At 44.6% G+C, this 26,250-nt stretch overlaps 2 protein-coding genes across 10 annotated transcripts; both read left to right on the top strand.

Annotated features, from left to right (window-relative positions):
• Positions 1-3,689: 3,689 nt before the first annotated feature.
• Positions 3,690-11,266, top strand: vrk3 (VRK serine/threonine kinase 3). Of its 3 annotated transcripts, none has more exons than XM_014126918.3 (15): positions 3,690-3,971; positions 4,550-4,776; positions 4,851-4,994; positions 5,147-5,284; positions 6,992-7,132; positions 7,412-7,467; positions 7,574-7,640; positions 8,686-8,770; positions 9,303-9,405; positions 9,513-9,605; positions 9,700-9,832; positions 9,942-10,062; positions 10,181-10,239; positions 10,337-10,473; positions 10,811-11,266. In XM_014126918.3, the coding sequence occupies exons 2-15, from the start codon at positions 4,551-4,553 to the stop codon at positions 10,832-10,834; spliced, it is 1,527 nt and encodes a 508-aa protein (XP_013982393.2). In that variant the 5' UTR covers positions 3,690-3,971; position 4,550; the 3' UTR covers positions 10,835-11,266.
• A 1,475-nt stretch (positions 11,267-12,741) lies between these two features.
• Positions 12,742-26,039, top strand: LOC106562234 (rho family-interacting cell polarization regulator 1). Of its 7 annotated transcripts, XM_082957799.1 has the most exons (19): positions 12,742-12,961; positions 16,653-16,776; positions 17,076-17,320; positions 17,931-18,015; positions 18,351-18,471; positions 18,636-18,714; positions 18,888-18,911; positions 19,041-19,094; positions 19,309-19,458; positions 19,728-19,791; positions 19,961-20,004; positions 20,104-20,229; positions 20,503-20,651; positions 20,961-21,069; positions 22,182-22,874; positions 22,949-23,133; positions 23,462-23,564; positions 23,661-23,805; positions 25,462-26,039. In XM_082957799.1, exons 5-19 carry the CDS (start codon positions 18,380-18,382, stop codon positions 25,527-25,529), a joined length of 2,085 nt encoding a protein of 694 aa, XP_082813925.1. In that variant the 5' UTR covers positions 12,742-12,961; positions 16,653-16,776; positions 17,076-17,320; positions 17,931-18,015; positions 18,351-18,379; the 3' UTR covers positions 25,530-26,039. The 7 variants fall into 7 exon arrangements, with proteins under 7 accessions (XP_082813925.1, XP_082813924.1, XP_082813927.1 ...); XM_082957798.1 differs by lacking the exon at positions 16,653-16,776 and having other exon boundaries at positions 17,076-17,265; XM_082957801.1 differs by lacking the exon at positions 16,653-16,776 and having other exon boundaries at positions 23,465-23,564.
• Positions 26,040-26,250: the final 211 nt, after the last annotated feature.

The raw sequence follows: 26,250 nt of genomic DNA, 5'->3' as shown, positions 1-26,250 counted from the left end.
AGCTGGTAAAGAACTCTGACATTTGTGGAAGCACAAAACATCGGGCAACCCATGCCTTGCGAAGATCGAGTTTAGTGCTGTAATGATGTTTACTTGTTGTCCCACTGAGCTTGGAGATTTCAGGGGATTTAGAGTAGTAATCCACACATCGTAGATACTGTGTCGTAATGGAAGAGGTTCGCTCTAACAAGTTCTCTCTGTGATTGGATGACAGGGCTCCCGAGTGGCGCAGCATCTCTGTGCAAGAGGCATCACTACAGTCCCTGGTTCGCATCCAAGCTGTATCACATCCGGCTGTGATTGGGAGTCCCATAGGGCGGCGCACAATTGGCCCAGCGTTGTCCGGGTATGGCCAGGGTAGGAAGGTCAATGTTAATAAGAATTTGTTCTTAACTGACTTGCCTAGTTAAATAAAGGTTAAGTAAAAAATATATATATATTAAAACTCTTTGGTTTGTTTTTGTGTGTGTTGCAGACTGCACATTCCGAGAGATTTGGGATGAACTTTGTGAGATACTGCAACATTCCCATGAACCTCTGAAGCGCTGCTTTATCCTCTGGCTCTGGCATTTCTTGAATTGCTCTGACCTTTTTCGGAGTCTGGTTTCAGGCCTTCTTTGCGTAACACGTGTAATGTAGTGAATTTCTGTCATTCTGATTTTGCACTTGTCATTATTCAGTTTCAAGTTGATGCTTCTCAGTCTGTCTAGTAGCTGTCTCAGTCTCCAGTCGTGCTGCTCTGTGTCATCACACCAGACAAGAATGTAATCCATGATGTTTATGACACCTTCCAAATGCTGTACCCTCATAGCCTGGTTCCTCTCTAGGTTTCTTCCTAGGTTTTGTCCTTTCTAGGGAGTTTTTCCTAGCCACCGTGCTTCTACACCTGCATTGCTTGCTGTTTGGGGTTTTAGGCTGGGTTTCTGTACAGCACTTTGAGATATCTGCTGATGTAAGAAGGGCTTTATAAATACATTTGATTGCTTGGACGAGGCACCTCTGGAACACCTCTGGGGCGGACACGATTACGAACGGCAGTCTCTTGAGTGAATGAATACGTCCCAAACGGCTTATTGAACATGCGGAGTCGGGAGCTCTCTTCATCGAGTTGGATTTGCCAGAATCATTGGTTTGCATTAACTACTGAAAATACCTTTCAGCAACTGCCTCTTCAGTGGTACGTAAAGGATAATGTTCTCTCTTGCTGGCTTTGTTTAGATCCTGTGGGTCCATGCATACCCATATTGTTTGGCATCATGATTGTCACCAAGCTGTTTACCCATTCAGTAGGCTCAGTTTGACTGATGACGACATCCATGTTTTCCATGAGGTTCAGTTCCTTTTCAAGTTTTTATCTTTGCTACTTTTCTGGGTGAGTGAACCACTGGTGTTACGTTTGGGTCTATTTGTATGTGATGAACTCCTGCAACACATCCAAGTCCTGTGAATAAATATTCATATTAACTCAAAATGTCAGTCTCTGTCCTTTGTTCAAGCTTGAATATTCTCTTTATAAGGCCATTTGCAGACAAGCTGATCTTCCAAGTATTGCAGGTGCATCTTAAGTCACTTGAAATTCCAGTTCAAACACCGTTTTTGTATTGACATTGGGAGTTTCTTGCCTTTTGGCTCTATCTGGTGGCCAGAATACACCACTACATTGCAGTTGGACTTTTTTTGCATGGAATCGCCACTCACTTTCGGCGTTTAAGTCTCTCACCGACAATATATTACAAGATATGGCTCACAGTACGTTCGGAAAAGCTACTTTAATACATCCAAGTCATCTTCAAATGACATCGTCAAAATAAAAAATATTCCCACTACGAAAAGGAATGTGGCACATTAGACCTTTTGGGATTTCTCTGAGATGCCACTAGCTATGATAAAGGTTACATTTTCGGCTAGATTTTCCTCTAGGTTCAGAGGAGTTGGTGGTGTCATTTGTTCCTTGTTTCGTAATGTTGAGCTTTCCTTTGTATTAACGTCTGAGAACATATAACTGCTCAAAAAAATAAAGGGAACACTTAAACAACACATCCTAGATCTGAATGAAATAATCTTATTAAATACTTTTTTCTTTACATAGTTGAATGTGCTGACAACAATCACACAAAAACACTCAAAATGAAAGTGGAAAACCACACTACAGGCTGATCCAACTTTGATGTAATGTCCTTAAAACAAGTCAAAATGAGGCTCAGTAGTGTGTGTGGCCTCCACGTGCCTGTATGACCTCCCTACAACGCCTGGGCATGCTCCTGATGAGGTGGCGGATGGTCTCCTGAGGGATCTCCTCCCAGACCTGGACTAAAGCATCCGCCAACTCCTGGACAGTCTGTAGTGCAACGTGGCGTTGGTGGATGGAGAAAGACATGATGTCCCAGATGTGCTCAATTGGATTCAGGTCTGGGGAACGGGCGGGCCAGTCCATAGCATCAATGCCTTCCTCTTGCAGGAACTGCTGACACACTCCAGCCACGAGGTCTAGCATTGTCTTGCATTAGGAGGAACCCAGGGCCAACCGCACCAGCATATGGTCTCACAAGGGGTCTGAGGATCTCATCTCGGGACCTAATGGCAGTCAGGCTACCTCTGGCGAGCACATGGAGGGCTGTGCGGCCCCCCAAATAAATGCCACCCCACACCATGACTGACCCACCGATAAACCGGTCATGCTGGAGGATGTTGCGGGCAGCAGAACGTTCTCCACGGCGTCTCCAGACTCTGTCACGTCTGTCACATGTGCTCAGTGTGAACCTGCTTTCATCTGTGAAGAGCACAGGGCGCCAAGCTTGGTGTTCTCTGGCAAATGCCAAATGTCCTGCACGGTGTTGGGCTGTAAGGACAACCCCCACCTGTGGACGTCGGGCCCTCATACCACCCTCATGGAGTCTGTTTCTGACCGTTTGAGCAGACACATGCACATTTGTGGCCTGCTGGAGGTCATTTTGCAGGGCTCCTCCATGCACAAAGGCGGAGGTAGCAGTCCTGCTGCTGTGTTGTTGCCCTCCTACGGCCTCCTCCACGTCTCCTGATGTACTGGCCTGTCTCCTGGTAGCGCCTCCATGCTCTGGACACTACGCTGACAGACACAGCAAACCTTCTTGCCACAGCTCGCATTGATGTGCCATCCTGGATGAGCTGCACTTCCTGAGCCACTTGTGTGGGTTGTAGACTCCGTCTCATGCTACCACTAGAGTGAAAGCACCGCCAGCATTCAAAAGTGACCAAAACATCAGCCAGGAAGCATAGGAACTGAGAAGTGGTCTGTGGTCCCCACCTGCAGAACCACTCCTTTATTGGGGGTGTCTTGCTAATTGCCTATAATTTCCACCTGTTGTCTATTCCATTTGCACAACAGCATGTGAAATTTATTGTCAATCAGTGTTGCTTACTAAGTGGACAGTTTGATTTCACAGAAGTGTGATTGACTTGGAGTTACATTGTGTTGTTTAAGTGTTCCCTTTATTTTTTTGAGCAGTGTATATTAGCACACTGAGGCGTGTAAAAGAACAACGTTTATCTGATGTCGTACAGATGATAACATGTAGTAATTACTAACAGCGCCACCCTCAGGCACGCCAGGTAAATACATGTACATGCATGACCGTTTCTGGAAGGAAGCAAACAAAATGGGGCGGGACCTTCATGAATTTGTCTAATAAACTCCCGTTTTCGTTGCAAAACGCAACTGTTTTGCTATTGATTACACCCCCGCTTCCGGTCGCCACCACTTTGACATGTTATTTTGTCTACTGGCTCACACAGTAACTTCGTATTTTTTAGCTTGTCTGATATATATATCTTCTCTCTCCGTGGCTCTCCCTATCCGCAGATCAGAGCCACAAATCTGTTTTGTCTCCACGGAAACGACGTCACCCCAAAAGTGGAACAAATAAAAGAGGAACAGTCTGTGGATTTTGCCTCCTCACCTGGCTTTTCACCTCTCCCCGGGTCTCCCTCCACAGGTGAGTCTCTGCAATGTACTAGAAATAAGAAACCCCTTGGATGTATCTTTATTAACAGATTTAGGTACCTGTGGTTGTAAAGAGCAAGGTACCAGACCAGGACAAGCTGAAGCTAGACCAATTTATTTCGCTAGCTAGCGATAGGAGACAGAGGGCAGCTGTCTAAACTTGTTTAGCTAATAACACCGCTGAGATAGCTAGCGTGAGCCTTTAACTAGGTTCAACGTTAGCTTTTAGCTTGGTTTTCTATGTATATTTGTATGGTAAAGGATGTCACCTTGTGTTTCAGAGGAAAGAACTACATTACCTAGCTATAGCTAGGTTCCTGATTTTAAACATCTGATTAGACATCGTTCTGTAATGTTAGTTAACTAACTTAGCTATCAACGTTGTGATCACAGCTTTGAGAGTTAAGCCAAAATGTAAACAAAATGTTATTTGCTACATTGCCCTTAAATGTTCAAAAGCTCACAGTCATCAATCATGGGCAAAACCTTGTGTAGCTAAAGTTTCTGGCTCCGTTTGTGTGTTAAACAGCATGTTCTTGTCTGTCTGTAAAACTCATTTTGTGTTGCCAGGATGCTTTTCCACTTCTGCCCCCAGTGTGGCACCAAACTACAACCTGGCTTCCGGTTCTGCCCCTCCTGTGGGGACAAGCTGCAGTGTGTTGTGGACCCCTCTGGACCTGTGGAGGCTGCTTCCTCTGGAGACTTTCAGCTTCATGTCACTGATGGTGTAACCATGACTGCTAATGCAAGCAGTCCTACTCCAAGCACAGCACAGCTGACTGGCTGGGACACAGAAGGTAATGGGCAGGGAGGGCGGTTCTCTTCCTGGAGATTAAAATATGGACTTGTCACATCTCTCGTTTGTTTACAGGCCTCGTCTGTGCCACCCCCAGCCCTGTGTCGACCCGTCCCCCACTCCGTAGGACCCGTAACTCAGTCCCCGTGGCCTGGAGCGAGGAAACTCCTTGTAGTATAACCAGTCCTCCTGTCACTGCCTCCCCAAAACATATTGCAGGTAAGGGGACAGGGGCAGTATGATTATCATCAGTGGTAATGAAGGAAAGGTAATGATCGTAGCCATTGACGGGCTTTGGAAATGTAATTGTCACATTGATGCTATTTTTTTTTTTTTTTGCAAATGGAAAACGTGTGTCCTCCCTATAGCAGATCAAAGCCACAAATCTGTTTTGTCTCCACGGAAACGATGTGCTGGCACCCCAAAAGTGGAACAAATAAAAGAGGTACAGTCTGTGGAGCTTGCCTCCTCACCTGGCTTTTCACCTCTCCCCAGGTCCCCCTCCACAGGTGAGTCTAAACTACAGCCACTTACAACTAACAAAACACATGACTCCCAACAGCCTGGCCTCATAGTTTGTGTTCTTTTTTCCTCCCTCATACAGTTGAAGTCGGAGGTTTACATACACTTAGGTTGGAGTCATTAAAACTAGTTTTTGAAACAAATGTCTTGTTAACAAACTATAGTTTTGGTAAGTCGGTTAGGACATCTACTTTGTGCATGACACAAGTAATTTTTCCAACAACTGTTTACAGACAGATTATTTCACTTATAATTCACTGTATCACAATTCCAGTGGGTTAGAAGTTTATATACACTAAGTTGACTGCGCCTTTAAACAGCTTGGAAAATTCCAGAAAATTATGTCATGGCTTTAGAAGCTTCTGATAGGCGAACTGACATCATTTGAGGTGTACCTGTGGATGTATTCTAAGGCCTACCATCAAACTCAGTGTTTCTTTCCTTGACATCATGGAAAAATCAAAAGTTATCAGCCAAGACCTCAGAAAATAAATTGTAGACCTCCACAAGTCTGGTTCATCCTTGGGCGCAATTTCCAAACGCCTGAAGGTACCACGTTCATCTATACAAACAATAGTACGCAAGTATAAACACCATGGGACCATGCAGCCGTCATACCGCTCAGGAAGGAGACGTGTTCTGTCTCCTAGAGATGAACGTACTTTGATGTGAAAAGTGCAAATCAATCCCAGAACAGCAGCAAAGGACCTTGTGAAGATGCTGGAGGAAACAGGTACAAAAGTATCAATATCCACAGTAAAACGAGTCCTATATCGACATAACCTGAAAGGCTGCTTAGCAAGGAAGAAGCCACTGCTCCAAAACCGCCATAAAAAAGCCAGACTACGGTTTGCAACTGCACATGAGGACAAAGATTGTACTTTTTGGAGAAATGTCCTCTGGTCTGATGAAACAAAAATAGAACTGTTTGGCCATAATGACCATCATTATATTTGGAGGAAAAGGGGGGAGGCTTGCAAGCCAAAGAACACCATCCCAACCGTGAAGCACGGGGGTGGCAGCATCTTGTTGTGGGGATGCTTTGCTGCAGGAGGGACTGGTACACGTCACAAAATAGATGGCATCATGAGGTAGGAAAATTATGTGGATATATTGAAGCAACATCTCAAGGCATCAGTCAGGATGTTAAAGCTTGGTCGCAAATGGGTCTTCCAAATGGACAATGACCCCAAGAATACTTCCGAAGTTGTGGCAAAATGGCTTAAGGACAACAAAGTCAAGGTATTGGAGTGGTCATCACAAAGCCCTGACCTCCATCCTATAGAAAATGTGTGGGTAGAACTGAAAAAGTGTGTGCGAGCCTGGAAGCCTACAAACCTGACTCGGTTACACCAGCTCTGTCAGCTTGTGGAAGGCTACCTGAAAAGTTTGACCCAAGTTAAACAATTTAAAGGCAATGCTACCAAATACTAATTGAGTGTATGTAAACTTCTGACCCACTCGGAATGTGATGAAAGAAATAAAAGCTGAAATAAATAATTCTCTCTACTATTATTCTGACATTTCACATTCTTAGAATAAAGTGGTGATCCGAAGACATGGAATTTTTACTAGGATTAAATGTCAGGAATTGTGAAAAACTGAGTTTAATTGTATTTGGCTAAGGTGTATGTAAACTTCTGACTTCAACTGTATGTGTGCATGTATATATGCATGTTCCTGTGTGTGTGTAGTCAAGGGGAAGGCAAAGAAGGCCAAGCGGGCGTGTGCTGTGGAGCCACTGCAGGAAGGGGAGGAGCTTTGTGACACAACTGGCAGGAAATGGAGGCTGGCAAAACTGTTGAGTCAGAGCGATGCAGAGATGTTCTATGGAGGTGAGAGGTCACACTGCACTCTTCTTCAATTCTGTTCCAGGGTACCCTCAAGGTGTACAGGCTCTTGTTCCATGCTAGTACTAACACATATTGATGATTAGTTGACTATTCACTGATTCGGGTGTGTTAGTACTGGGCTGGAACAAATATCTGCAACACCCTGTAGGACCCCTAGGACCAGGATTGAAGAATACTTTCACACAGGATGGTGTCTAACATGGACCAGGGTGATTTAATCAGACACTTATTTATTTTTTCTTGTCTTCAATCTCTCCCCAGTCCAGCAGAATGGGCAAGGTGCCAATTCCAGTGACTACAAGCACATCCTCAAACTAGTGAGTGCAACTGCACAGACTGTGTTCTCTAATATAGAATGATTATGTTGGCTACAGTGTTGGTTTGCGTGTTATGTGGTGAATACTGATGTCTGTTCTCCTGCAGGGGGCTAAGGACGGGAAGATGTTTAATGAGCTGAACTTCCTGCAGAGAGCTGCCAAGCCCTCATCTGGTGAGTGTCATCTGCCTTCGTATACCTGGCCAGCCCTCAGCTTGACTACAGCTCTAAACGGACCCCTGACTGCATTACCCATCCTCTTACCTTAGCTATCTACGCATTTATGTAGGTCTGGCCGTACAGTTACACATTTGACAGAAGCTCTAAAGAATACAAGGCATAGATTGTTACAAAATCCTTTCATAAGCAGGTCACAGAGAGGGCTTGCAGATCACTGATGTTTACCCCATAGGCATTGGTGGAAAAAGTACCCAATTGTCATACTTGAGTAAAAGTAAAAATACCTTAATTGAAAATGACTCAAGTGAAAGTCACCCAGTAGAAGTCTAAAAGTATTTGGTTTTAAGTATACTTATGTATCAGAAGAAAATGTATTTGCTAAAATATACTTAACTGTCAAAAGTGAAAGTATGAATCATTTCTAATTCCTTTCATTAAGCAAACCAGATGGGATCATTTATTATTTACGGATAGCCAGGGGCACGCTCCAACACTCAGACATCATTAACAAACGAAGCATGTGTTTAGTGAGTCCGCCAGGTCAGAGGCAGTAGGGATGACCAGGAATGTTCACCTGATAAGTGTGTGAATTAGACCATTTTCCAGTCCTGCTAAGCATTCAAAATGTAACGAGTACTTTTGGGTGTCAGGGAAAATGTATGGAGTAAAAAGTACATTATTTTCTTTAGGAATGTAGTGAAGTAAAAGTAGTCAAAAAATATAAATAGTAAAGTACAGATACCCCAAAAAACGACTTAAGTAAAAATACTTAAAAGTACTACTTAAGTACTTCATACCACTGCCCGTTGGGCTCTACTTGGCTGGAACATCCTTATATTAATGCAAAGCTGCAAACTGTTGTGTGAATGGGCAACTCAGATGGGTACCCATAGGTGGCCATGTAAGCTGAGGTATAGAGTAGGAGGAATTGTTTGGTTTGTGTATGACTGACTAGACTACTGGTGGTGGAAGCACATTGTAGAGGCTCTATTAGTTACTAATGAGCCTTTCTAACTGCTTTGATGCTGTCTCCCCCTAGTGGACAAGTGGATAAAGCATGCCAAGATGGACTTCCTTGGGATTCCTTCCTGTGTAGGATTTGGTCTCCATGCAGACTCCTACAGGTGTGTGTACACTGAGATGTGTGTTTGCTGCCTGCTTGTACATATGGGGGATTTGTGTGTTTTTGCTTTCGTATGTGTGTTTTGAATGTGTAGTCAGACTGTTCTCTCTGCTACCGCACAGCAAGCGGTACCGGAGCGCCAAGTCGAGGTCCAAAAGGCTTCTTAACAGCTTCTACCCCCAAGCCATAAGACTCCTGAACAGCTAATCAAAGGGCTACCCAGACCCCTCTTTTACGCTGCTGCTACTCTCTGTTCATAATCTATGCATAGTCACTTTAACTCTACCTACATGTACATATTACCTCGACTAACCGGTGCCCCCACACATTGACTCTGTACCGGTACCCCCTGTATATAGCCTCGCTTGTTATTTTACTGCTGCTGTTTAATTATTTGTTCCTTTTATTTTCTACTTATCTATTTTTTTACTTGCCACTTATTTAATTTTTTTTCTTAACTTAAAGCATTGTTGGTTAAGGGCTGTTGTATTTGGCGCATGTGACAAATAAGATTTGATTTGTTTTTGTTTCAGGTTTTTGATTTTCTCCAGCATGGGCCAGAGTCTTCAGTCTTTCATGGATGAGGGGGAGGGGCTCCTGTCTGAGAAAGCGGTCCTTCAGCTGGCCTGCAGAGTAGTGAGTGCTCTCTCAGGCTCATATAGAGGCCATGATAGGACTTGAAAATAGGATTCCCTATCTGATGTGCTTCCTGTTTGACTCTGCCTTTCTCCCTCCTCTCCCAGCTGGATGTGTTGGAGTTCATCCATGAAAATGAGTATGTTCACGCAGACATCCATGCTGAAAACATCTACATCAGCCCAGCACAACAAACACAGGTTAGAGTGTGTTTGTATAGTTGTGTGTTTGTGTACTTTTGTGTAGCTGCCAGACCCCTCTACTATACTCTTACTCCTGTATGCATGTGTGTAGGTATACCTTGCAGGGTACTGCCATGCTTTCCGGTACTGTCCTGGTGGCCGGCATGTGGAGTACCGTGAGGGCAGCCGAACACCACATGAAGGAGCCATTGATTTTATAAGCCTGGAGTCTCACAAGGGAGCAGGTGAGTCATCCTACAGCCTGTCAATCATCTGCAGTCCTTCAGATACTTTGGAGGAGGTACAAGTTGCCTCTAACCAACCATAAGTACTTGTGTGTGATCATACCTCTAGGTCCGTCTCGGCGTAGTGACCTACAGGCTTTGGGTTACTGCATGTTGCGCTGGTACACAGGGGCACTGCCATGGACCTCCCTCACACACACTCCAGCCCGCGTTGCTACTGAGAAGGAGAGGTGAGAGCCAGCTCCTCACTATGGCAACAAAGCCATTATGATAATGTTATTCTGTATTTATAAAATGGTAAAGCCTTGAGTGAGTGGCCAAACCTGACCCTTCACTGTAATGGTCCAGGTACATGGAGGATGTTCCAGGTCTCCTGAGTCACTGCTTCGGACAGAAGAAAGTCTTGAGTAAGTCCAGTTTTCTAGTGATTTGTTTTTTTATGCAGCATAATATGTTTTGTGTGTGTTCATGGGATATAATGCATCTGTGTATATTATGTATCAGGTGCTCTGCAGGTGTACCTGTCTCAGGTGATGGCTCTGCAGTACTCTGACCAACCGGACTACAGGGCTCTGAGGGCTGGCCTTAGTGCAGCTCTGCAGAAGCTGGGAGGGTCACTGGAGCAACCCCTTGACCTGCAGGTCAGAACACCCACACACATACTGTACACACACACACACACACACACACACACAACCTCCACTCTATCCCCAAGCTCCAGTTGAGAAAACAGTCAGATGACCACAGAAACCTGGAACCTCCCCTCAGCCCACAACCACCACTTAACAAGTGGGGTCCAACATCTTTTAGTTGACATTACTTTCTATTAGCCCCCCCCAAGCAGGTTTGACCAGAAACCTGTCCCTTCCAACTGGTTAGACCACTCATCCTTACACTGTTACCTGTTCAGGTTATCTACTGAACTCATTTACACCTCTACACCAGTCTGATTGTTTGTTTATCTGTATCTCTCTTCAGATGAAAGCGATAGGAGGAAGATGATACTTCGGGATGAAAATTCACTAATGGGATTTTTAGCCAACTGTTTTTAAAATGCTGACTTCATGACTATGTGGTGTGAGTCCTGCTGTGGTTTTATTATGTTGGACTGCACTCAAGGAGGAGCGTGTGAAGGTGCATTTCATTAAGTTCACTGGAGGTGCAGTGCACAGACACTCATGGTTATGCCAGGTTAGTGAGCACTGCTGTACTGTGTTATTGACAGCAGTGGTTGGTGCTGTGGCAGTGAGTGGGTAGTTCATGTTTAACCTATGAAATAATAGTTTAAAACAAGGAACCTTTGGTCAGGTGGTAATGATTGTAAGTGCAAAATTTCCACTGTTCCAGTTACTGATGTACGATATGCATTTTACTTTTTGTGTTGTTTTGATCACAGGATAATACTTTGTTATTAAAGAGCTTTTATTAATTCAACTGTTTATCTGTATGTGCTCATTTCTTTGGTGTTGATTGTGAAACTCTGTTCTTGAGTGTTCAGGGTCAGTACACTGATCTAGAAGAGTAGATATCATTGCCCAATTCCAAACCAGTTCCCTGCTCATATCCCTAGATTCTTGTTGACCCCCTTCTCAGATCTGTCAGGACTTGATGTTTGTGATGTGAGCAACATGGTGGAAGACTGTGTATGGAGGCTAGATTGAGCTATACAACACAGACTAGTCAGCATGCTCTTGTCACCTCTAGACTTGTGTGTCTTATGACCCCGCTGTTATACAGTTGGTCCCTCCCTGAGGGAACAGTTTCTAGGTCAGGACACTTCCACGGTGGGGACTCCCTGTTAGGCTGCTGGCTATGAAAGAAAGTTAGGCAACAGATTCATTATAAGAGGGAGAGAACCTTTAAGTCCCATGAAAGGGGGGAGCAGAGAAATCCTGTTCATTTTCAAAGTTCTGTGGTTATCTTACTCCTTTGGTAGCCCTCTGCATATATTCCACCCTCCCATAACAGTTCTTCTGAGAAAATAAACATTTAGGGATGACATCTAACATGTTAGGTGTTCCATAAAGATGTTAGGCTACCTCTTCAGCCCCTGTGCTGATATAGATTAATTGTTTACATACCTTTTATTTTCCTGCATAAGTAAACCTCTGATTATACCTCTACTGCCATTCATTCCAATTAGACTGGTTTGGATATCTCCCTGACCAATATAGCTGCCATGTTCACACCTTTCTGGAACTTTGAGGGTTTATGACATAGCCCTTCTAGTAATTTATTAGGATCTCTGTGTGAACCACTATACTGGTGTAAGAAAAAAATGTGAAACAGTTCTATATTTAGCACCACGTAAGCGACCACATACTGTGTTGTCATGGAAACAGCACAAACTTCGGCGTCCTAGTTTATGCTGTGGAAGAGTATATTAATCAGACCTGTTGAATAATTCAGTATAGGAAGAACTATACCCACGCTCAGAGAGACTGGCTGACCTCTCAACCTCTCTGCACAAAACGCTTACATAACTCGGGTGTTCGCTGCACTTGAGAAGGAAAAAAGGTAGTGCCTTAATGCGCAGACACACATTAAGGCTATAGCATATTCACACATGGCACATACAACCTTGTATTAAACATTGTGTTTCTCTGTGTGTGTGTGTGTGTGTGTGTGTGTGTGTGTGAGAGAGAGAGAAGGAAATAAATATGTGCTAGAATCTGTTTCTATTGGCCCCTAGTGCAGATGGGTATGTGCGACGCTTGATGGCTCCAGAACACTGCAAGCAAATCCTGAAACGTCGTCGATGTTTATGGAGAACTTATTTTCACCTCCTCTTCCTATTCCCGAGATATAACGGGAAATGTATAGTCACAAACAGACGCGCTTTTTCCGTTTACCCCGACCGCCACACCCCTTACTGGGGGAGGGGTTTAAGCCCCGAGGCGTCGCCAGGAGAAGAGGGGGAGGGGGAGGAGGAGATGGGAGAGAGTGACAGTGACAAAGTGAAAAATTTGTTGGGAGTCGGAGTAAGGATAGCAGGACAGCGCCCATGCTGAAATAGGATAGGCCAAACTTTTTATTCTCACATCGAAACATCGGATTCTCGTGCTCCGGTCGGAATAGCGGCGATTGAAACATCGGGTCCTATGGACATGTATGTAACAACAGCAACTTGTAAGAATCATTTCCCCTTCATTTTCTAATGGGGTGGGGGTTGCATCCATAGTGTAATTTACAGTTTACAGTGTTATTTTCGGCTTTCTCAAACTCTTCCGCTATGTGGCAAAGTGACAGTGTGAGCCAGTGCTCATAAGTAGATGTTCTGGTAGGCTACTAAACGTTTTTAACTTGGCTTGGTTTTGTTCAAATTGAAAGAGTCATGTCATTAAATAAAAAAATAAAACATTCTACCGGACAGTGGGGGTTTGTAAAATTTTGCCGGGATGGACGGAGATGTCATGCTGTGGTTATCACCCATATCGTGACCGACAATACATCCTACTTTTATTTTTGGTGACACAGAGGTGAAAACATCCACAAACACTGGCTCAAGAGTCCAGGATCTCGAGTTTACTGGGTGGCAAGATTTGAGGCCATGTTCCAACTCAGTGGAGCATCCTAAACGCTGCGTAAATACGCTTTTTTGGAGTTGTTCGCCATGGCCTGTGTCGTCCATGTATGTCTGTGTCTTTGACGATAATCCCGTAATCTCTAATCCAAAATACTCCAAATGCGTTTTTCACACCACTGGGTGTCTGTCAATCTGTCTATGGGTTTCTCTACATCTCTCCACATGGTCCTTCCTTTATAATCTGTGTTAGAGTTTATTCATGCAGGGGACCAGTCCCCATCACCCCTACCCAGAATGTAACTTTTGCCACCATTGTCAAAACAGACAGCATGGCCCTGCTTGTGCAGTGGAGAATGGATTTGACAGAGCTCCACATACACAACAGTGCAAGGCCACTGTCTCACAGTGATGACCTCATGGTATCATTGAATTAATCTCTTCACTGACTACATTATTACTATAATCTGTAATTCGAACCCTTTTTAGGGAGATCGTTCACAAGAAGGCTAACTATGTCTTGTAAATATTGCAAAGTTACAGTGGGGTAAGACTTGCAGTAGGTTACAGCAGGACGGTCAATAAATATTGGATGGTTTGCATAAAGTCCGTAGAGTATGGCTTCGTGTGTGAGAGTGTGACCTGCTGCTCATGCGCTGGCCTGCTGAGTGTGTGGGAACAGCTCTATGGAAACTCAGCCTCGTGGGGTAATTCTTACAATCTGTCCTTTCTGTGCGAGTCGCCTGTGTAGAGGATTAATAATAGCTAATGATCCAATCAGCTGCTCACCAACACTGGTGAAGAAAGGAGTACACACAGAGAAAAACAAACATCACAAATATAGATCTACTACAGTCTACACTTGGATCAAGAGGTGGCACTCGCAGGAATTGAGTTTCGGGATGTGTGTGTTTGGAGGAAAATGTCTGAGATGAGAGGTGTATGTGGGGGGCTGCTGTGTTTTGTTTATGTGTGTTTGTGTATGTCTATGTTAGTGAATGTGTTGGCTGGTTAAAAAAAAGAATCCATAAAATGTAATAAAGACAGCCTTCATTTATCAGATTTGTTACCCAAACCACACCTCTATCCAAAACTAAACCTGACCTTGACTAACCCAAGCTAATCCTCTCAGCGTCCGGCTTGGATTAAGGATTAAACTGGACGCTTGGAATTCATCATGGTCTAAGGATTTCACAATCTTAGACCAGAAATCACTTGGACAGTTCCATGGTGATGGTAGAGGTTGCATGTGTACATTATATTATTGTACATTAAATAGGCTTCAGATTAAGATTATTTTAGTTTATCTGTCCATCCGTCCTTCTCTCCCTCTCTCTCTGCCAGCCACTTACTCTCTCACAGAAACACCCAACCATAAAGATGCAGGGTGGAGTAAGGGTAACTAACACTGTTTGAGTGTTCTGTGTAAAAGGTAGGCTACTGCTGAGTCGTCATGTCAGTTTCATCTACAGGCGTGTGGAGTTTTAGCCTCGCCTCAGCTCATTTACTGAACCTTTGTGTTAATGTAGGTTTGGCCTTCGCTAGTAAGATAAAGTTTAGCCTTTAATCCTTTTGTGTTACTGTCTTATCATAGCTAAGACACTTACCCTGTGGGGTGGCTGTAATGCTTATTATGCTCTGTTCTTATCATAGCTAAGACACCTACCCTGTGGGGTGGCTGTAATGCTTATTACGCTCTGTTCTTATCATAGCTAAGACACCTACCCTGTGGGGTGGCTGTAATGCTTATTACGCTCTGTTCTTATCATAGCTAAGACACTTACCCTGTGGGGTGGCTGTAATGCTTATTACGCTCTGTTCTTATCATAGCTAAGACACTTACCCTGTGGGGTGGCTGTAATGCTTATTACGCTCTGTTCTTATCATAGCTAAGACACCTACCCTGTGGGGTGGCTGTAATGCTTATTACGCTCTGTTCTTATCATAGCTAAGACACTTACCCTGTGGGGTGGCTGTAATGCTTATTACGCTCTGTTCTTATCATAGCTAAGACACTTACCCTGTGGGGTGGCTGTAATGCTTATTACGCTCTGTTCTTATCATAGCTAAGACACTTACCCTGTGGGGTGGCTGTAATGCTTATTACGCTCTGTTCTTATCATAGCTAAGACACTTACCCTGTGGGGTGGCTGTAATGCTTATTACGCTCTGTTCTTATCATAGCTAAGACACTTACCCTGTGGGGTGGCTGTAATGCTTATTACGCTCTGTTCTTATCATAGCTAAGACACTTACCCTGTGGGGTGGCTGTAATGCTTATTACGCTCTGTTCTTATCATAGCTAAGACACTTACCCTGTGGGGTGGCTGTAATGCTTATTACGCTCTGTTCTTGGAGAGGCTCTGTTCATGGTGACTGTACATGTGGCTGGTGTCTTGCTTGTTTAGACTGTTATTGGATTCTCTTTTTCCAGAGAACTCCAACCAGAACATTTTGAAGTGTGTGTGTGTGTGTGTGTGTGTGTGTGTGTGTGTGTGTGTGTGTGTGTGTGTGTGTGTGTGTGTGTAATGCGTATGACACAGTGGACACACATGCAATCTAACAAATCCCTTGAATATATGAGCAGGAGGAAGAGTAGCAGTTTTACACTCTTTCACACACTCCTACTCATATGTGTACACTTGCACACACAGATGGTTTTATATTCCTGGCCCAAGCTCCTCTGTAGAATTTCCTGTGTAGAGTCAGCCATCAGACTTCCTGTATTCAGGATTGGATGTGGGAGGGGGGGGAACCGGGCTAATGGGGAACAGGAAAGGAGAGAGAGAGAGAGAGAGAGAGGGAGGGAGGGAGGAAGCACAATCACAGAGTGTTTTCTGGAGTCAGTGTTGGTTGTTGAGCTATGTACAATGCAGCCACATAGCATTGGACACGACACAGCAGACAAGCTCTGAGGGAAGGAGGGGAAGTAAGTGAGTGGGAGCTAGGCTATGGTCTGTCCTAATTGTCCCTAGAATTTCTAAGCAAACAGCTGGAGGCAGGGCTTTCACCTACAGAGCTCAATTTTTATGGAATGATCTGCCTACCCTTGTGAGAGACGCAGACTCGGTCTCAACCTTTAAGTCTTTACTGAAGACTCGTCTCTTCAGTGGGTTATATGATTGAGTGTAGTCTGGCCCAGGAGTGTGAAGGTGAACGGAAAGGCTCTGGAGCAACGAACCGCCCTTGCTGTCTCTGCCTAGCCGGTTCCCCTCTCTCCACTGGGATTCTCTGCCTCTAACCCTATTACAGGGGCTGAGTCACTGGCTTACTGGTGTTCTTCCATGCCGTCCCTAGGAGGGGTGCGTCACTTGAGTGGGTTGAGTCGCTGATGTGGTCTTCCTGTCTGGGTTGGCGCCCCCCCTTGGGTTGTGCCGTGGTGGAGATCTTTGTGGGCTATACTCGGCCTTGTCTCAGGATGGTAAGTTGGTGTGTGAAGCTATCCCTCTAGTGGTGTGGGGGCTGTGCTTTGGCAAAGTGGGTGAGGTTATATCCTGCCTGTTTGGCCCTGTCCGGGGGTATCATCGGATGGGGCCACAGTGTCTCCTGACCCCTCCTGTCTCAGCCTCCAGTATTTATGCTGCAGTAGTTTATGTGTCGGGGGGCTAGGGTCAGTCTGTTATATCTGGAGTATTTCTCCTGTCTTATCCGGTGTCCTGTGTGAACTTAAGTATGCTCTCTCTAATTCTCTCTTTCTCTCTTTCTTTCTCTCTCTCGGAGGACCTGAGCCCTAGGACCATGCCTCAGGACTACCTGGCATGATGACTCCTTGCTGTCCCCAGTCCACCTGGTCGTGCTGCTGCTCCAGTTTCAACTGTTCTGCCTGCGGCTATGGAACCCTGACCTGTTCACCGGATGTGCTACCTGTCCCAGACCTGCTGTTTTCAACTCTCTAGAGACAGCAGGAGCGGTAGAGATACTCTCAATGATCGGCTATGAAAAGCCAACTGACATTTACTCCTGAGGTGCTGACTTGTTGCACCCTCGACAACTACTGTGATTATTATTATTTGACCATTCTGGTCATTTATGAATATTTGAACATCTTGGCCATGTTCTGTTATAATCTCCACCCGGCACAGCCAGAAGAGGACTGGCCACCCCTCATAGCCTGGTTCCTCTCTAGGTTTCTTCCTAGGTTTTGGCCTTTCTAGGGAGTTTTTCCTAGCCACCGAGCTTCTACACCTGCATTGCTTGCTGTTTGGGGTTTTAGGCTGGGTTTCTGTACAGCACTTTGATATATCAGCTGATGTAAGAAGGGCTATATAAATAAATTTGATTTGATTTTGAAATACATTTGATTTGTTAAATGGCTCTCCTTCCCCATACACATTTTGTCTTCTACAATATCACTTATCTAGTCCTTTCTCATCAACGGTCATGAGAACTTGTTCTCAACTAGCTTACCTGGTTAAATAAAGGTGAAATAAAAATGAAGGAAAGGAAAGGATATTAGGAAAGGATGCTTTTGAAAATAAGCCATGGAGTGGGATGGAGTATGGTAGAGAGTAAGGGGAGAAAGAGAGTGTGTGTGTGCAACCTGTAATGTCTTCCTTCCTGTTCCTTTACATACAGGACGTGTCCTAGGATCTGTGGAAGCCACCCCACTGTGCTAAATCCTCCCAGCATGCAGTAGGGGCGGTCCACCTTAACTCCACAGGTAAGACACACACGCACACACATAGATACACTCTCCACACCTGAATGCTGTAACACACTGACGGCTGGCACACAGACAAAAGCAAGTCCATCCTGCAGTGTCTGTGAACTGTGACCTTATCTTCCTCATTGAGCCAAATCTACTCATTGGCAGTCGTGTGTCTGTGTGTGTCTGGCTGCTTGTGTGTGTACTAGTCACTTATCCTCTTCACCCCCTGTGGAGTATGAAGCAACTACAAGCAAACACCATTGCATGTGTGTGTGTTATTGTCTCTCTCTTAATCTTCAGTACTCCACTATGTCTATTACAAAGTATCTTTCTCTCTCTGTGTTAAGTTCACGGCATCGCCCTCTAAAGAACCAGGATGTTTACAGGTTCTACCAAGAACCCAACCCCTAAAATACCTCAGCCTGAGCGGCTGGACGAGGTGTACTCTGCACTGAGGAGAGGCCTACAGTGAGTACACACACACACACACACACACACACACACACACACACACACACACACACACACACACACACACAACTGGCCTGGCTGTTGTAGCAGACAGGTCAACAGTGAGACAGGAAATGGTTCAAAGTGAAACAGGAAATGACATCACAATGCTGTGTTCTCAGGTCATTCCTGCAGGTCCACCAGCTGGAGCTGGACAGCCTGGGGCAGCAGATCAGAGAGAGCAAGAGAAATGGCCGTCTGGTGAGAACACACACCACCAATCACACCAGTACTAACCCATCATCACCACACTAGCCAATGCCTCTCGCAACATCCGACTTAGGGGACGTTTAATTTCTCAGGACACTCTGTTAGAGTAATACTGTGTGCAAGGTGATGTTAACTGTTATATGCCTCCCTTCCTCTCTCTGCAGGGGTCTCTGTATGAGTTGGATAAGGTGGGTTTCAATCACACCAGGGGAGATGACTGTATTAATTCACAACTCTATTAATAAACTAATGAATATGTACATTTTGGGGTGATTTAATTGCTGAATAACTTGTCTTTGATCTTTGTGCTTTATCAGCAAGTGAAGGCCATTGAGAGATTTATGCGTCGCTTGGAGTTCCACCTCAGCAAGGTATGACTTTGTGTGTGTGTGTGCATCTGCAGTGCAGTAAGATACCTGTTAGCCATACATTTGTCATAGTGTTGTCATAATGTTGTAACTACGAGTAAACTCTGTTTTGTTATAGTGTAACCATCTCTAATACTTTTTGGTAGATTAAGGAGCTTTACAGGTCTGTATCACCATAGTGTTTCTGCACAGCTGTAATGTTGCTGTAACGTTCCAGGTAGAGGAGCTGTACGATGCTTACTGTATGCAGCGGCGGCTGCGGGATGGGGCCAGCAAGATGGTGGCAGCCTTTAACTCTGCCACAGGGAGCAAAGAGGCACGGGAGAGCCTGAATGAGGCCAACAGGGGCTACAGGGAGTACACTGAGGTAGGGGGCAGGAGCTTATGGGTACACTGGGGAGACATGTTAGAGAACAAGGCTATTTGCTCTTTCATAGAGCCTTTTAACGTTTAAAATAGCCATTTACATAATGGAACGTAAGTCTTGAAATAAGTAATTTATCAGAAATAAGAGTTTGACCGCAATGTCATGTTGCTCTGACAACAAACATCACAGATTAATATTGATATGAATGGCTCATTCTCTCTCTCTCGCCTCTCTCTCTCTCTCTCTCTCTCGTCTCACTCTTTTTGCAGCACATGTGTTCCCTGGAGAGTGAACTGGAGAACCAGATGGGAGAGTTTCACATCAAGATGAAAGGTGAGTCATTTTCTCACCCTCCACTTACCCCCCCTTCTCCCACCAATTTGTTCTGGCCCTCACTCCCATCTGTTCTTACCACCTCCTCGCTCTCTTTCTCTCTCTCATTCTAGTGTTCTCCCTGTGTGCATATGTTATGTACTGTAACTGTATGTTTCCTGTATTGCAGGTCTGGTTGGCTATGCACGGTTGTGTGCAGGAGACCAATATGAGGTGAGAATAGCTAATGGACACACACTCACCTACACTGACACATACACACATACAGTATGCACACACACATGAGGCACTGATGGTACCCTTGACCCCCAGGTCCTGATGCGTTATGGGCGTCAGCGCTGGCGGATGAAAGGTCGTGTGGAGGTCAGCAGTAAACAGGTGTGGGACAGTGAGGACAACGTCTTCCTGCCTCTCATCACAGAGCTCCTGTCAATCAAGGTGAGAAAGCCCTTTGGATGGAGCATGATAGCGTTTATTATCAAATCAGTATTTACTGTAATTAACTCTGGATAAACGTGTTTGTATTTATAATAACATATTGATTATAAACATGTTTATAATAACTATATGTTATTACTGTATTGCCATGTTATTATCACATTATTGTACACAAACAGCAAAAATACCCAAAACTTAACAATAGTCCTAAAAAACATCACTTGCCGCCACCATTCAACTGACTGTGGTTGTTTGTCCGTTATGGTTGCTAAGGTGACTGAGCTGAAGAGCTTGGCCAATCACGTGGTGGTTGGCAGCGTGTCCTGTGAGACACTCGACCTGTTCTGTCCGCTGCCTCAGACGGTTGCCGTGGATATCAACGACTTGGGGACAGTAAAACTGAACCTAGAGGTCAACTGGAGGTCAGTCTCACCTCAATCATCCCTCTTTACCACTTCATCCCCCTGTCTCACCTCCCTGCCCTGTCTCACCTCCCTCCACCTCAACCCCTGTTCCACCTTCATCTACCTCCCCATTCTATCGGTGATAGCCAAACCAGGCCATTTGTGAAGAGAAAGAGTACTGTTTGTGTCAAGACTGACTCATACATTTGTCAGTAGTATTAACACACAATACAGCTGTTTCTATAATATACATCTCTAATGTAATTATATTGCCCTCTCTCACTTTCTCTCTCGCTCTCTCACACACTATCCTTCTCTCTCTCTCAGTCCATTTGATAAAGATGACCAGACCTCGTCCTCCAGTACGGTTTCCAAGCGCTTTTTGTCCAATCAGAGCCCTCCAGACACACCTTCCATGCGCGAGCAGGTGTTTTATGTGAGTCATACCTTGTCCTCCCTACCTCTCTCCCCAGCTTTAACCTATGCTTAAGTCAGCAGTTCATAATTGGCTGGAAAACCTAAATATTGTATTGTTTTATTGTTGTTATTATAACCATTGATTACTACTCGCTATTATTAGTTTGTTCTGTTTCAGCTGCTCCCTGGCTGCTGTTTTTGTAGAGGTAGAAGTGGTGTGTGTGTGATTGTAGTAGAGGTGTGTGAGTGTATCAGTGAGCTGTGTAGGAGAGGAGTGTGTGAGCGTACAAGATCGGGTTGTGGACCGTGTGAGTGTATTGGTGAGCTATGTAAATGTAGGAGAGAAGTGTGTGAGGATAGGAGTGAGTTGTGTGAAGAGTGGAGATCTGGTTGTGGGGTGAATGAGGGTACCAGTGATATGTGTGAGACCAGAAATGAGTATGAATGTAGCTGTGGTTCTCTTAGCTGTTTAATAGTGGTTGAGTAGTAGTCCAATTTCTCCCTCCTCTTCCTCGCCGCGCTGAAGAGCATTTCTCCTCGGAGCAGGGCCAGACTGGGCCAACGTTGGTCAACATTGGAAGTGTTCCGTGACACCTTGGCGGACAGGCTCTCTCCACCCAGCCGCGTCCACTCACAGTTGGTGTGTGGCTGCATACAGTTGAAGAAGTGTGATTGTCTGTAGTTGAAATATGGTGGTCTGGTTAGTGTGTGGTGGTTTGTAGGTAGTCAAGTCATGATTTTCAGTGTTCTGTACTTGGTAAATGTGAACTAGCCAGTGAGTGAGCCTTGGTCCATGAAGTATGATCATTGCAATTTTCTGAAATGCAGTGCCATCTAGGGAATTTGATTATTTTGTCCTGACATTCAGATATATTGAAAATCATGTTTGTATTTAAAGTGTATATTCAGTGTGCAGTTCTGGTATAATTGTTCTGTCATTAATGGTGTTTTAGCCAAGTTAAGTGTATGACAGCAACACCGGGTCATCAAAATAGGAATTTCAATTCTCCTTTCCAGATGGAAATAAATATATTTTTGTTTTCCATGTTTTGTCAGATGGACTTGGCTATTATTGATGATATATTTCCTCTGCCCCCACCCCTTCCCTCTCTCATTTATCACTCTCTGTAGTCTCTATTGAGGAGACCAGGGGAGCTGGAGAATGGTACAGTCTGGTCAAACTCCTCTGAATCATCAGACGACTCTTCCAGCCCAGCCATGGGACACACACACAGGATGATGGCCACTCACAGCCTGCAGACCACACCCACTATCCAGATCTCCTTCAACCCCCGCCAATCAAGCGTCTCTACCCCATCCCTCTCGTCCAATCATGAGGAAGGGGAGCCAGGCGCCATCAAGGGATTTGGTGGAACAGATTCTGTGAAGTGTACACTGCTGAATGGCCATTTGAAGTGTTCTCGATCTCTCAGCCATATCAGTGAGAGAGCCATAGACTGTGCTTCGACTAACAGGTTGTCTGACCAATCAGTTGAGTCCTCTGAAACGCCAAAGCCCCTACCCCGCTTAGACCTTGAAGTCTCCTGTGTGGCTTCTCACTGCTCTAACCAGGACATGCATGAAGCCTTGGACTTGCCTGAATCTAGGGGCCCAGAGTCATGTGTTTCAACCCCAGTGGATCAGGGTGATGCTCCTCCGGCCTCAACACTACAGGCTGAGAAGCCTAGAGCTGGAGTAGAGCCTCTTCCCACAGACCGTGTACTGGGAGAGGGACTGAGGGAGGAAAAGTCCTCCATGGAACACAATCAAAGACTCCAATCTACCCAGCCACAAGAGCTAACACTACCAGAAGAGACAGTGACTGTGAGTGTATGTGACAGGTGTGTGGGTAGACATGTAATTGTGTGATGTGTGTACTAAGTCTATTTACTCCATAGGGTCGATCTCACAGTCGGTCCTCCAGCTTCACTCAGGAAGTTGAGACTGCCCTGGAGAGCTTTGATTTTCTCAACTGCTCTGACCTTGATGATGATGAAGAAGAGGAGGAAGAAGATGAACAGAAGAGGGATGAGAAGGAGAAGGAACAAGAGAAGGAAGACAAGACAAGGGACTCTGCTGATAGGTCAGCATTCTCTTCTCTTATGTATCAGGCTCTAACTGAACTCATCCTGCCATCTAGTGTTTGGAAAGTGGAATGGTACGTGAATTTAGTTGAGTCTGGATGGTGGATTTAGTTTGTATAATACTGGGTGAAGTTGCATAGTGTTGTTTTCTAATGTTGTACTCTCACACTTCTTTGAATGTGCCCAAGTCCTTCATATCCATTTCATAAGACAGAACTGTTTGCTCAATATTTTGTATTACACAGAGTGAGTCAGAGTCTGTGTGTGAATGTCAGATTAAGTGTGTCAGATTGTGGTCTGTAATATTCTCCTTTTTGCTTTCCTCAGCAGTGATGCGTGTGAGGACGATGTTATAGAAATCATTGTCGAGGCCCCTGAAGGCTTCCGGAATGAGGACTGTCCTCCTCTAGATGCAGACTGCAGCTCTGAGGTAATGATAATGATCATGGGTTTATGCATGTATAAATAGTGCCTTAGATTTCAGTGTTCTAAACTGTAAACAAGTTTGCATGTAAAATTTACGTAGGAGGAGGAGAGTAGCGAGCAGCTGCAGGCCTCCAGTGAGACAAAGGACAAGCAGGAGGAAGAAAAGGAGAAAGTGGAAGACAAGAAGGAGGAGGAGGAGGAGGAGCAGGTTACAGAGATGGACATCCCTGCCAGGCAGGAGCATGGTGAGAGGGGAGGGTCAAAACAGGGGAAACTGCTAACTTGACAGTGATTTGACGTGTGAGTGGTGTTGATCGAGATGTGTGTAATTTGTATATACAGTGCATTCGGAAAGTATTCAGACCCTTTCACTTTTTCCACATGTTGTTATGTTACAACCTTATTCTATTTTTGGGGGGTGTACAAATTTATTACAAATAAAAAACTTAAATATTATATTTACTTAAGTATTCAGACCCTTTACTCAGTACTTTGTTGAAGCACCTTTGGCAGCGATTACAGCCTCGAGTCTTCTTGGGTATGACGCTACAAGTTAAATAAAGGTTGCCTGGTTAAATAAAAATGAAAATAAAACAAGCTTGGCACACCTGTATTTGAGGAGTTTCTTCTCTGCAGATCCTCTCAACGTCTGTCAGGTTCAATGGGGAGCGTCGCTGTACAGCTATTTTCAGGTCTCTCCAGAGATGTTCAATCTGGCTCAAGTCCAGGCTCTGGCTGGGCCACTCAAGGACATTAAGAGACTTGTTCCGAAGCCACTCCTGCGTTGCCTTGGCTGTATGTTTAGGGTCATTGTCCTGTTGGAAGGTGAACCTTCACCCCAGTCTGAGGTCCTGAGTGCTCTGGAGCAGGTTTTCATCAAGGATCTCTCTGTACTTTGCTCCGTTCATCTTTCCCTCGATCTTGACTAGTCTCCCATTTGCTGCCGCTGAAAAACATCCCCACAGCATGATGCTGCCACCACCATGCTTCACCGTAGGGATGGTGCCAGGTTTCCTCCAGACTTGACGCTTGGCATTCAGGTCGAAGAGTCTAATCTTGGATTCATCAGACCATAGAATCTTGTTTCTCATGGTCAGTGTCCTTTAGGTGCCTTTTGGCAAATTCCAAGCGGGTTGTCATGTGCCTTTTACTGTAGAGTGGCTTCCGTCTGGCCACTCTACCATAAGGCCTGATTGGTGGAGTGCTGCAGAGATGGTTGTCCTTCTGGAAGTTTCTCCCATCTCCACAGAGGAACGCTGGAGCTCTGTCAATGTAACCATCGGGTTCTTGGTCATCTCCCTGACCAAGGCCATTCCCCCCCGATTGCACAGTTTGGCCAGGTGGCCAGCTCTAGGAAGAGTCTTGGTGGTTCCAAACTTTTTCCATTTAAGAATGATGGAGGCCACTTCTTGGGGACCTTCAATGCTGCGGACAATTCCTTCGACCTCTTGGCTTGGTTTTTGCTGTGACATGCACTGTCAAATGTGGGACCTTATATAGACCGGTGTGTGCCTTTCCAAATCATGTCCAATCAATTGAATTTACCATAGGTGAACTCCAATCAAGTTGTACAAACATCAAGGATGTTCAATGGAAACAGGATGCCCCTGAACTCAATTTCAAGTCTCATAGCAAAGGATCTGAATACTTATGTAAATAAGTTATTTCTGGTTTTTATTTTAAATAAATTTGCCAAAAAATTCTAAAAACCTGTTTTTGCTTTGTCATTATGGGATATTGGGTGTAGATTGAGGGGAGAAAATATTTAATCAATTTTAGAATAAGACTGTAATGTAACAAAACGTGGAATAAGTCAAGGTGTCTGAAAACGTTCTGAATGCACTGTATTGATTGTGGAGTTGTCATTGGTGAAGAGTAAGTTGTATTTATGCTTCATGCAGGTGATGAGGCATCCTGTGTTGAGGAACCCTGCTCCACCCCCAGCAGTATGGCCACCACTGCCCTTTAACATAATGGAGATGCCACTTCTTCAGACCATTATCAGATGCCATCCTAATCCCACCACTCTAAGAGATCCTTACCATTTCACCACTAACAGATCAAAGAGCTCCGCTCCTCTTCTAGATCAGACAAGCGATTTCTGCCATGGAGGTGGAGATTGCGCAAATGAACAGAAATATATTTGCTTCCCTCTCTCCACTCGTGATTGAAAACATTAATGACTATTGTTGTCCACTCATCCAAAGGCCACATGTAAACACACAGTCACCTTACAGTGAAGATAGACATCTTTAGTCTAATGGAGCCTCTTCAATAAGAAAGTGCCTCAAGTTACAGAAAGGGGGATTGTCAGTTAACGAATACATGAAGAAAATGAACTTTTATTACTAACCAGAGAAGAATATGAATGAGTATACAGAGTTTGATACATTGTTTATTTTCAGGATGACTTACAGATTGTGCACTATAACAGATACAATTATTTACTGTTTCATATAAATAAATAATGTTGAGCAAATATGTTGCCTGCTCTCAATTTATTTTACTTTATTATAAAAATTCTGTTGGTAAATCTACTACATTGAATGGTATTCCTATGAGAGTACTTTCAGTGTGCTTTAAAATCAATGTTTGAGAATGATAACAATTATACAAAACCCCTCAAATGTTCTGGGCAGCACTTTTATGTCCATGACTTCCAGACTTCAACATCTTTGTAAACTGTACTG

This window comes from Salmo salar, chromosome 11 (assembly GCF_965601325.2).
Source record: "Salmo salar chromosome 11, fSalSal1, whole genome shotgun sequence".
Classification (NCBI taxonomy): domain Eukaryota; kingdom Metazoa; phylum Chordata; class Actinopteri; order Salmoniformes; family Salmonidae; genus Salmo; species Salmo salar.
Note: the sequence above shows the minus strand (reverse complement) of the source record. Positions and strands in the feature narration are given on the sequence as shown.

Excerpts from the sequence above, each read along its gene's own strand:
- vrk3 (XM_014126918.3), top strand. The coding sequence starts at position 4,551 with ATGCTTTTCCACTTCTGCCCCCAGTGTGGCACCAAACTACAACCTGGC. Across the intron at positions 5,285-6,991 it reads CCCCAGGTCCCCCTCCACAG|TCAAGGGGAAGGCAAAGAAG; the intron begins GTGAGTCTAAAC and ends GTGTGTGTGTAG. Across the intron at positions 10,474-10,810 it reads AGCAACCCCTTGACCTGCAG|ATGAAAGCGATAGGAGGAAG; the intron begins GTCAGAACACCC and ends ATCTCTCTTCAG.
- LOC106562234 (XM_014126973.3), top strand. The coding sequence starts at position 18,380 with ATGTTTACAGGTTCTACCAAGAACCCAACCCCTAAAATACCTCAGCCT. Across the intron at positions 19,459-19,727 it reads GCTACAGGGAGTACACTGAG|CACATGTGTTCCCTGGAGAG; the intron begins GTAGGGGGCAGG and ends CTCTTTTTGCAG. Across the intron at positions 21,070-22,181 it reads TGCGCGAGCAGGTGTTTTAT|TCTCTATTGAGGAGACCAGG; the intron begins GTGAGTCATACC and ends CACTCTCTGTAG.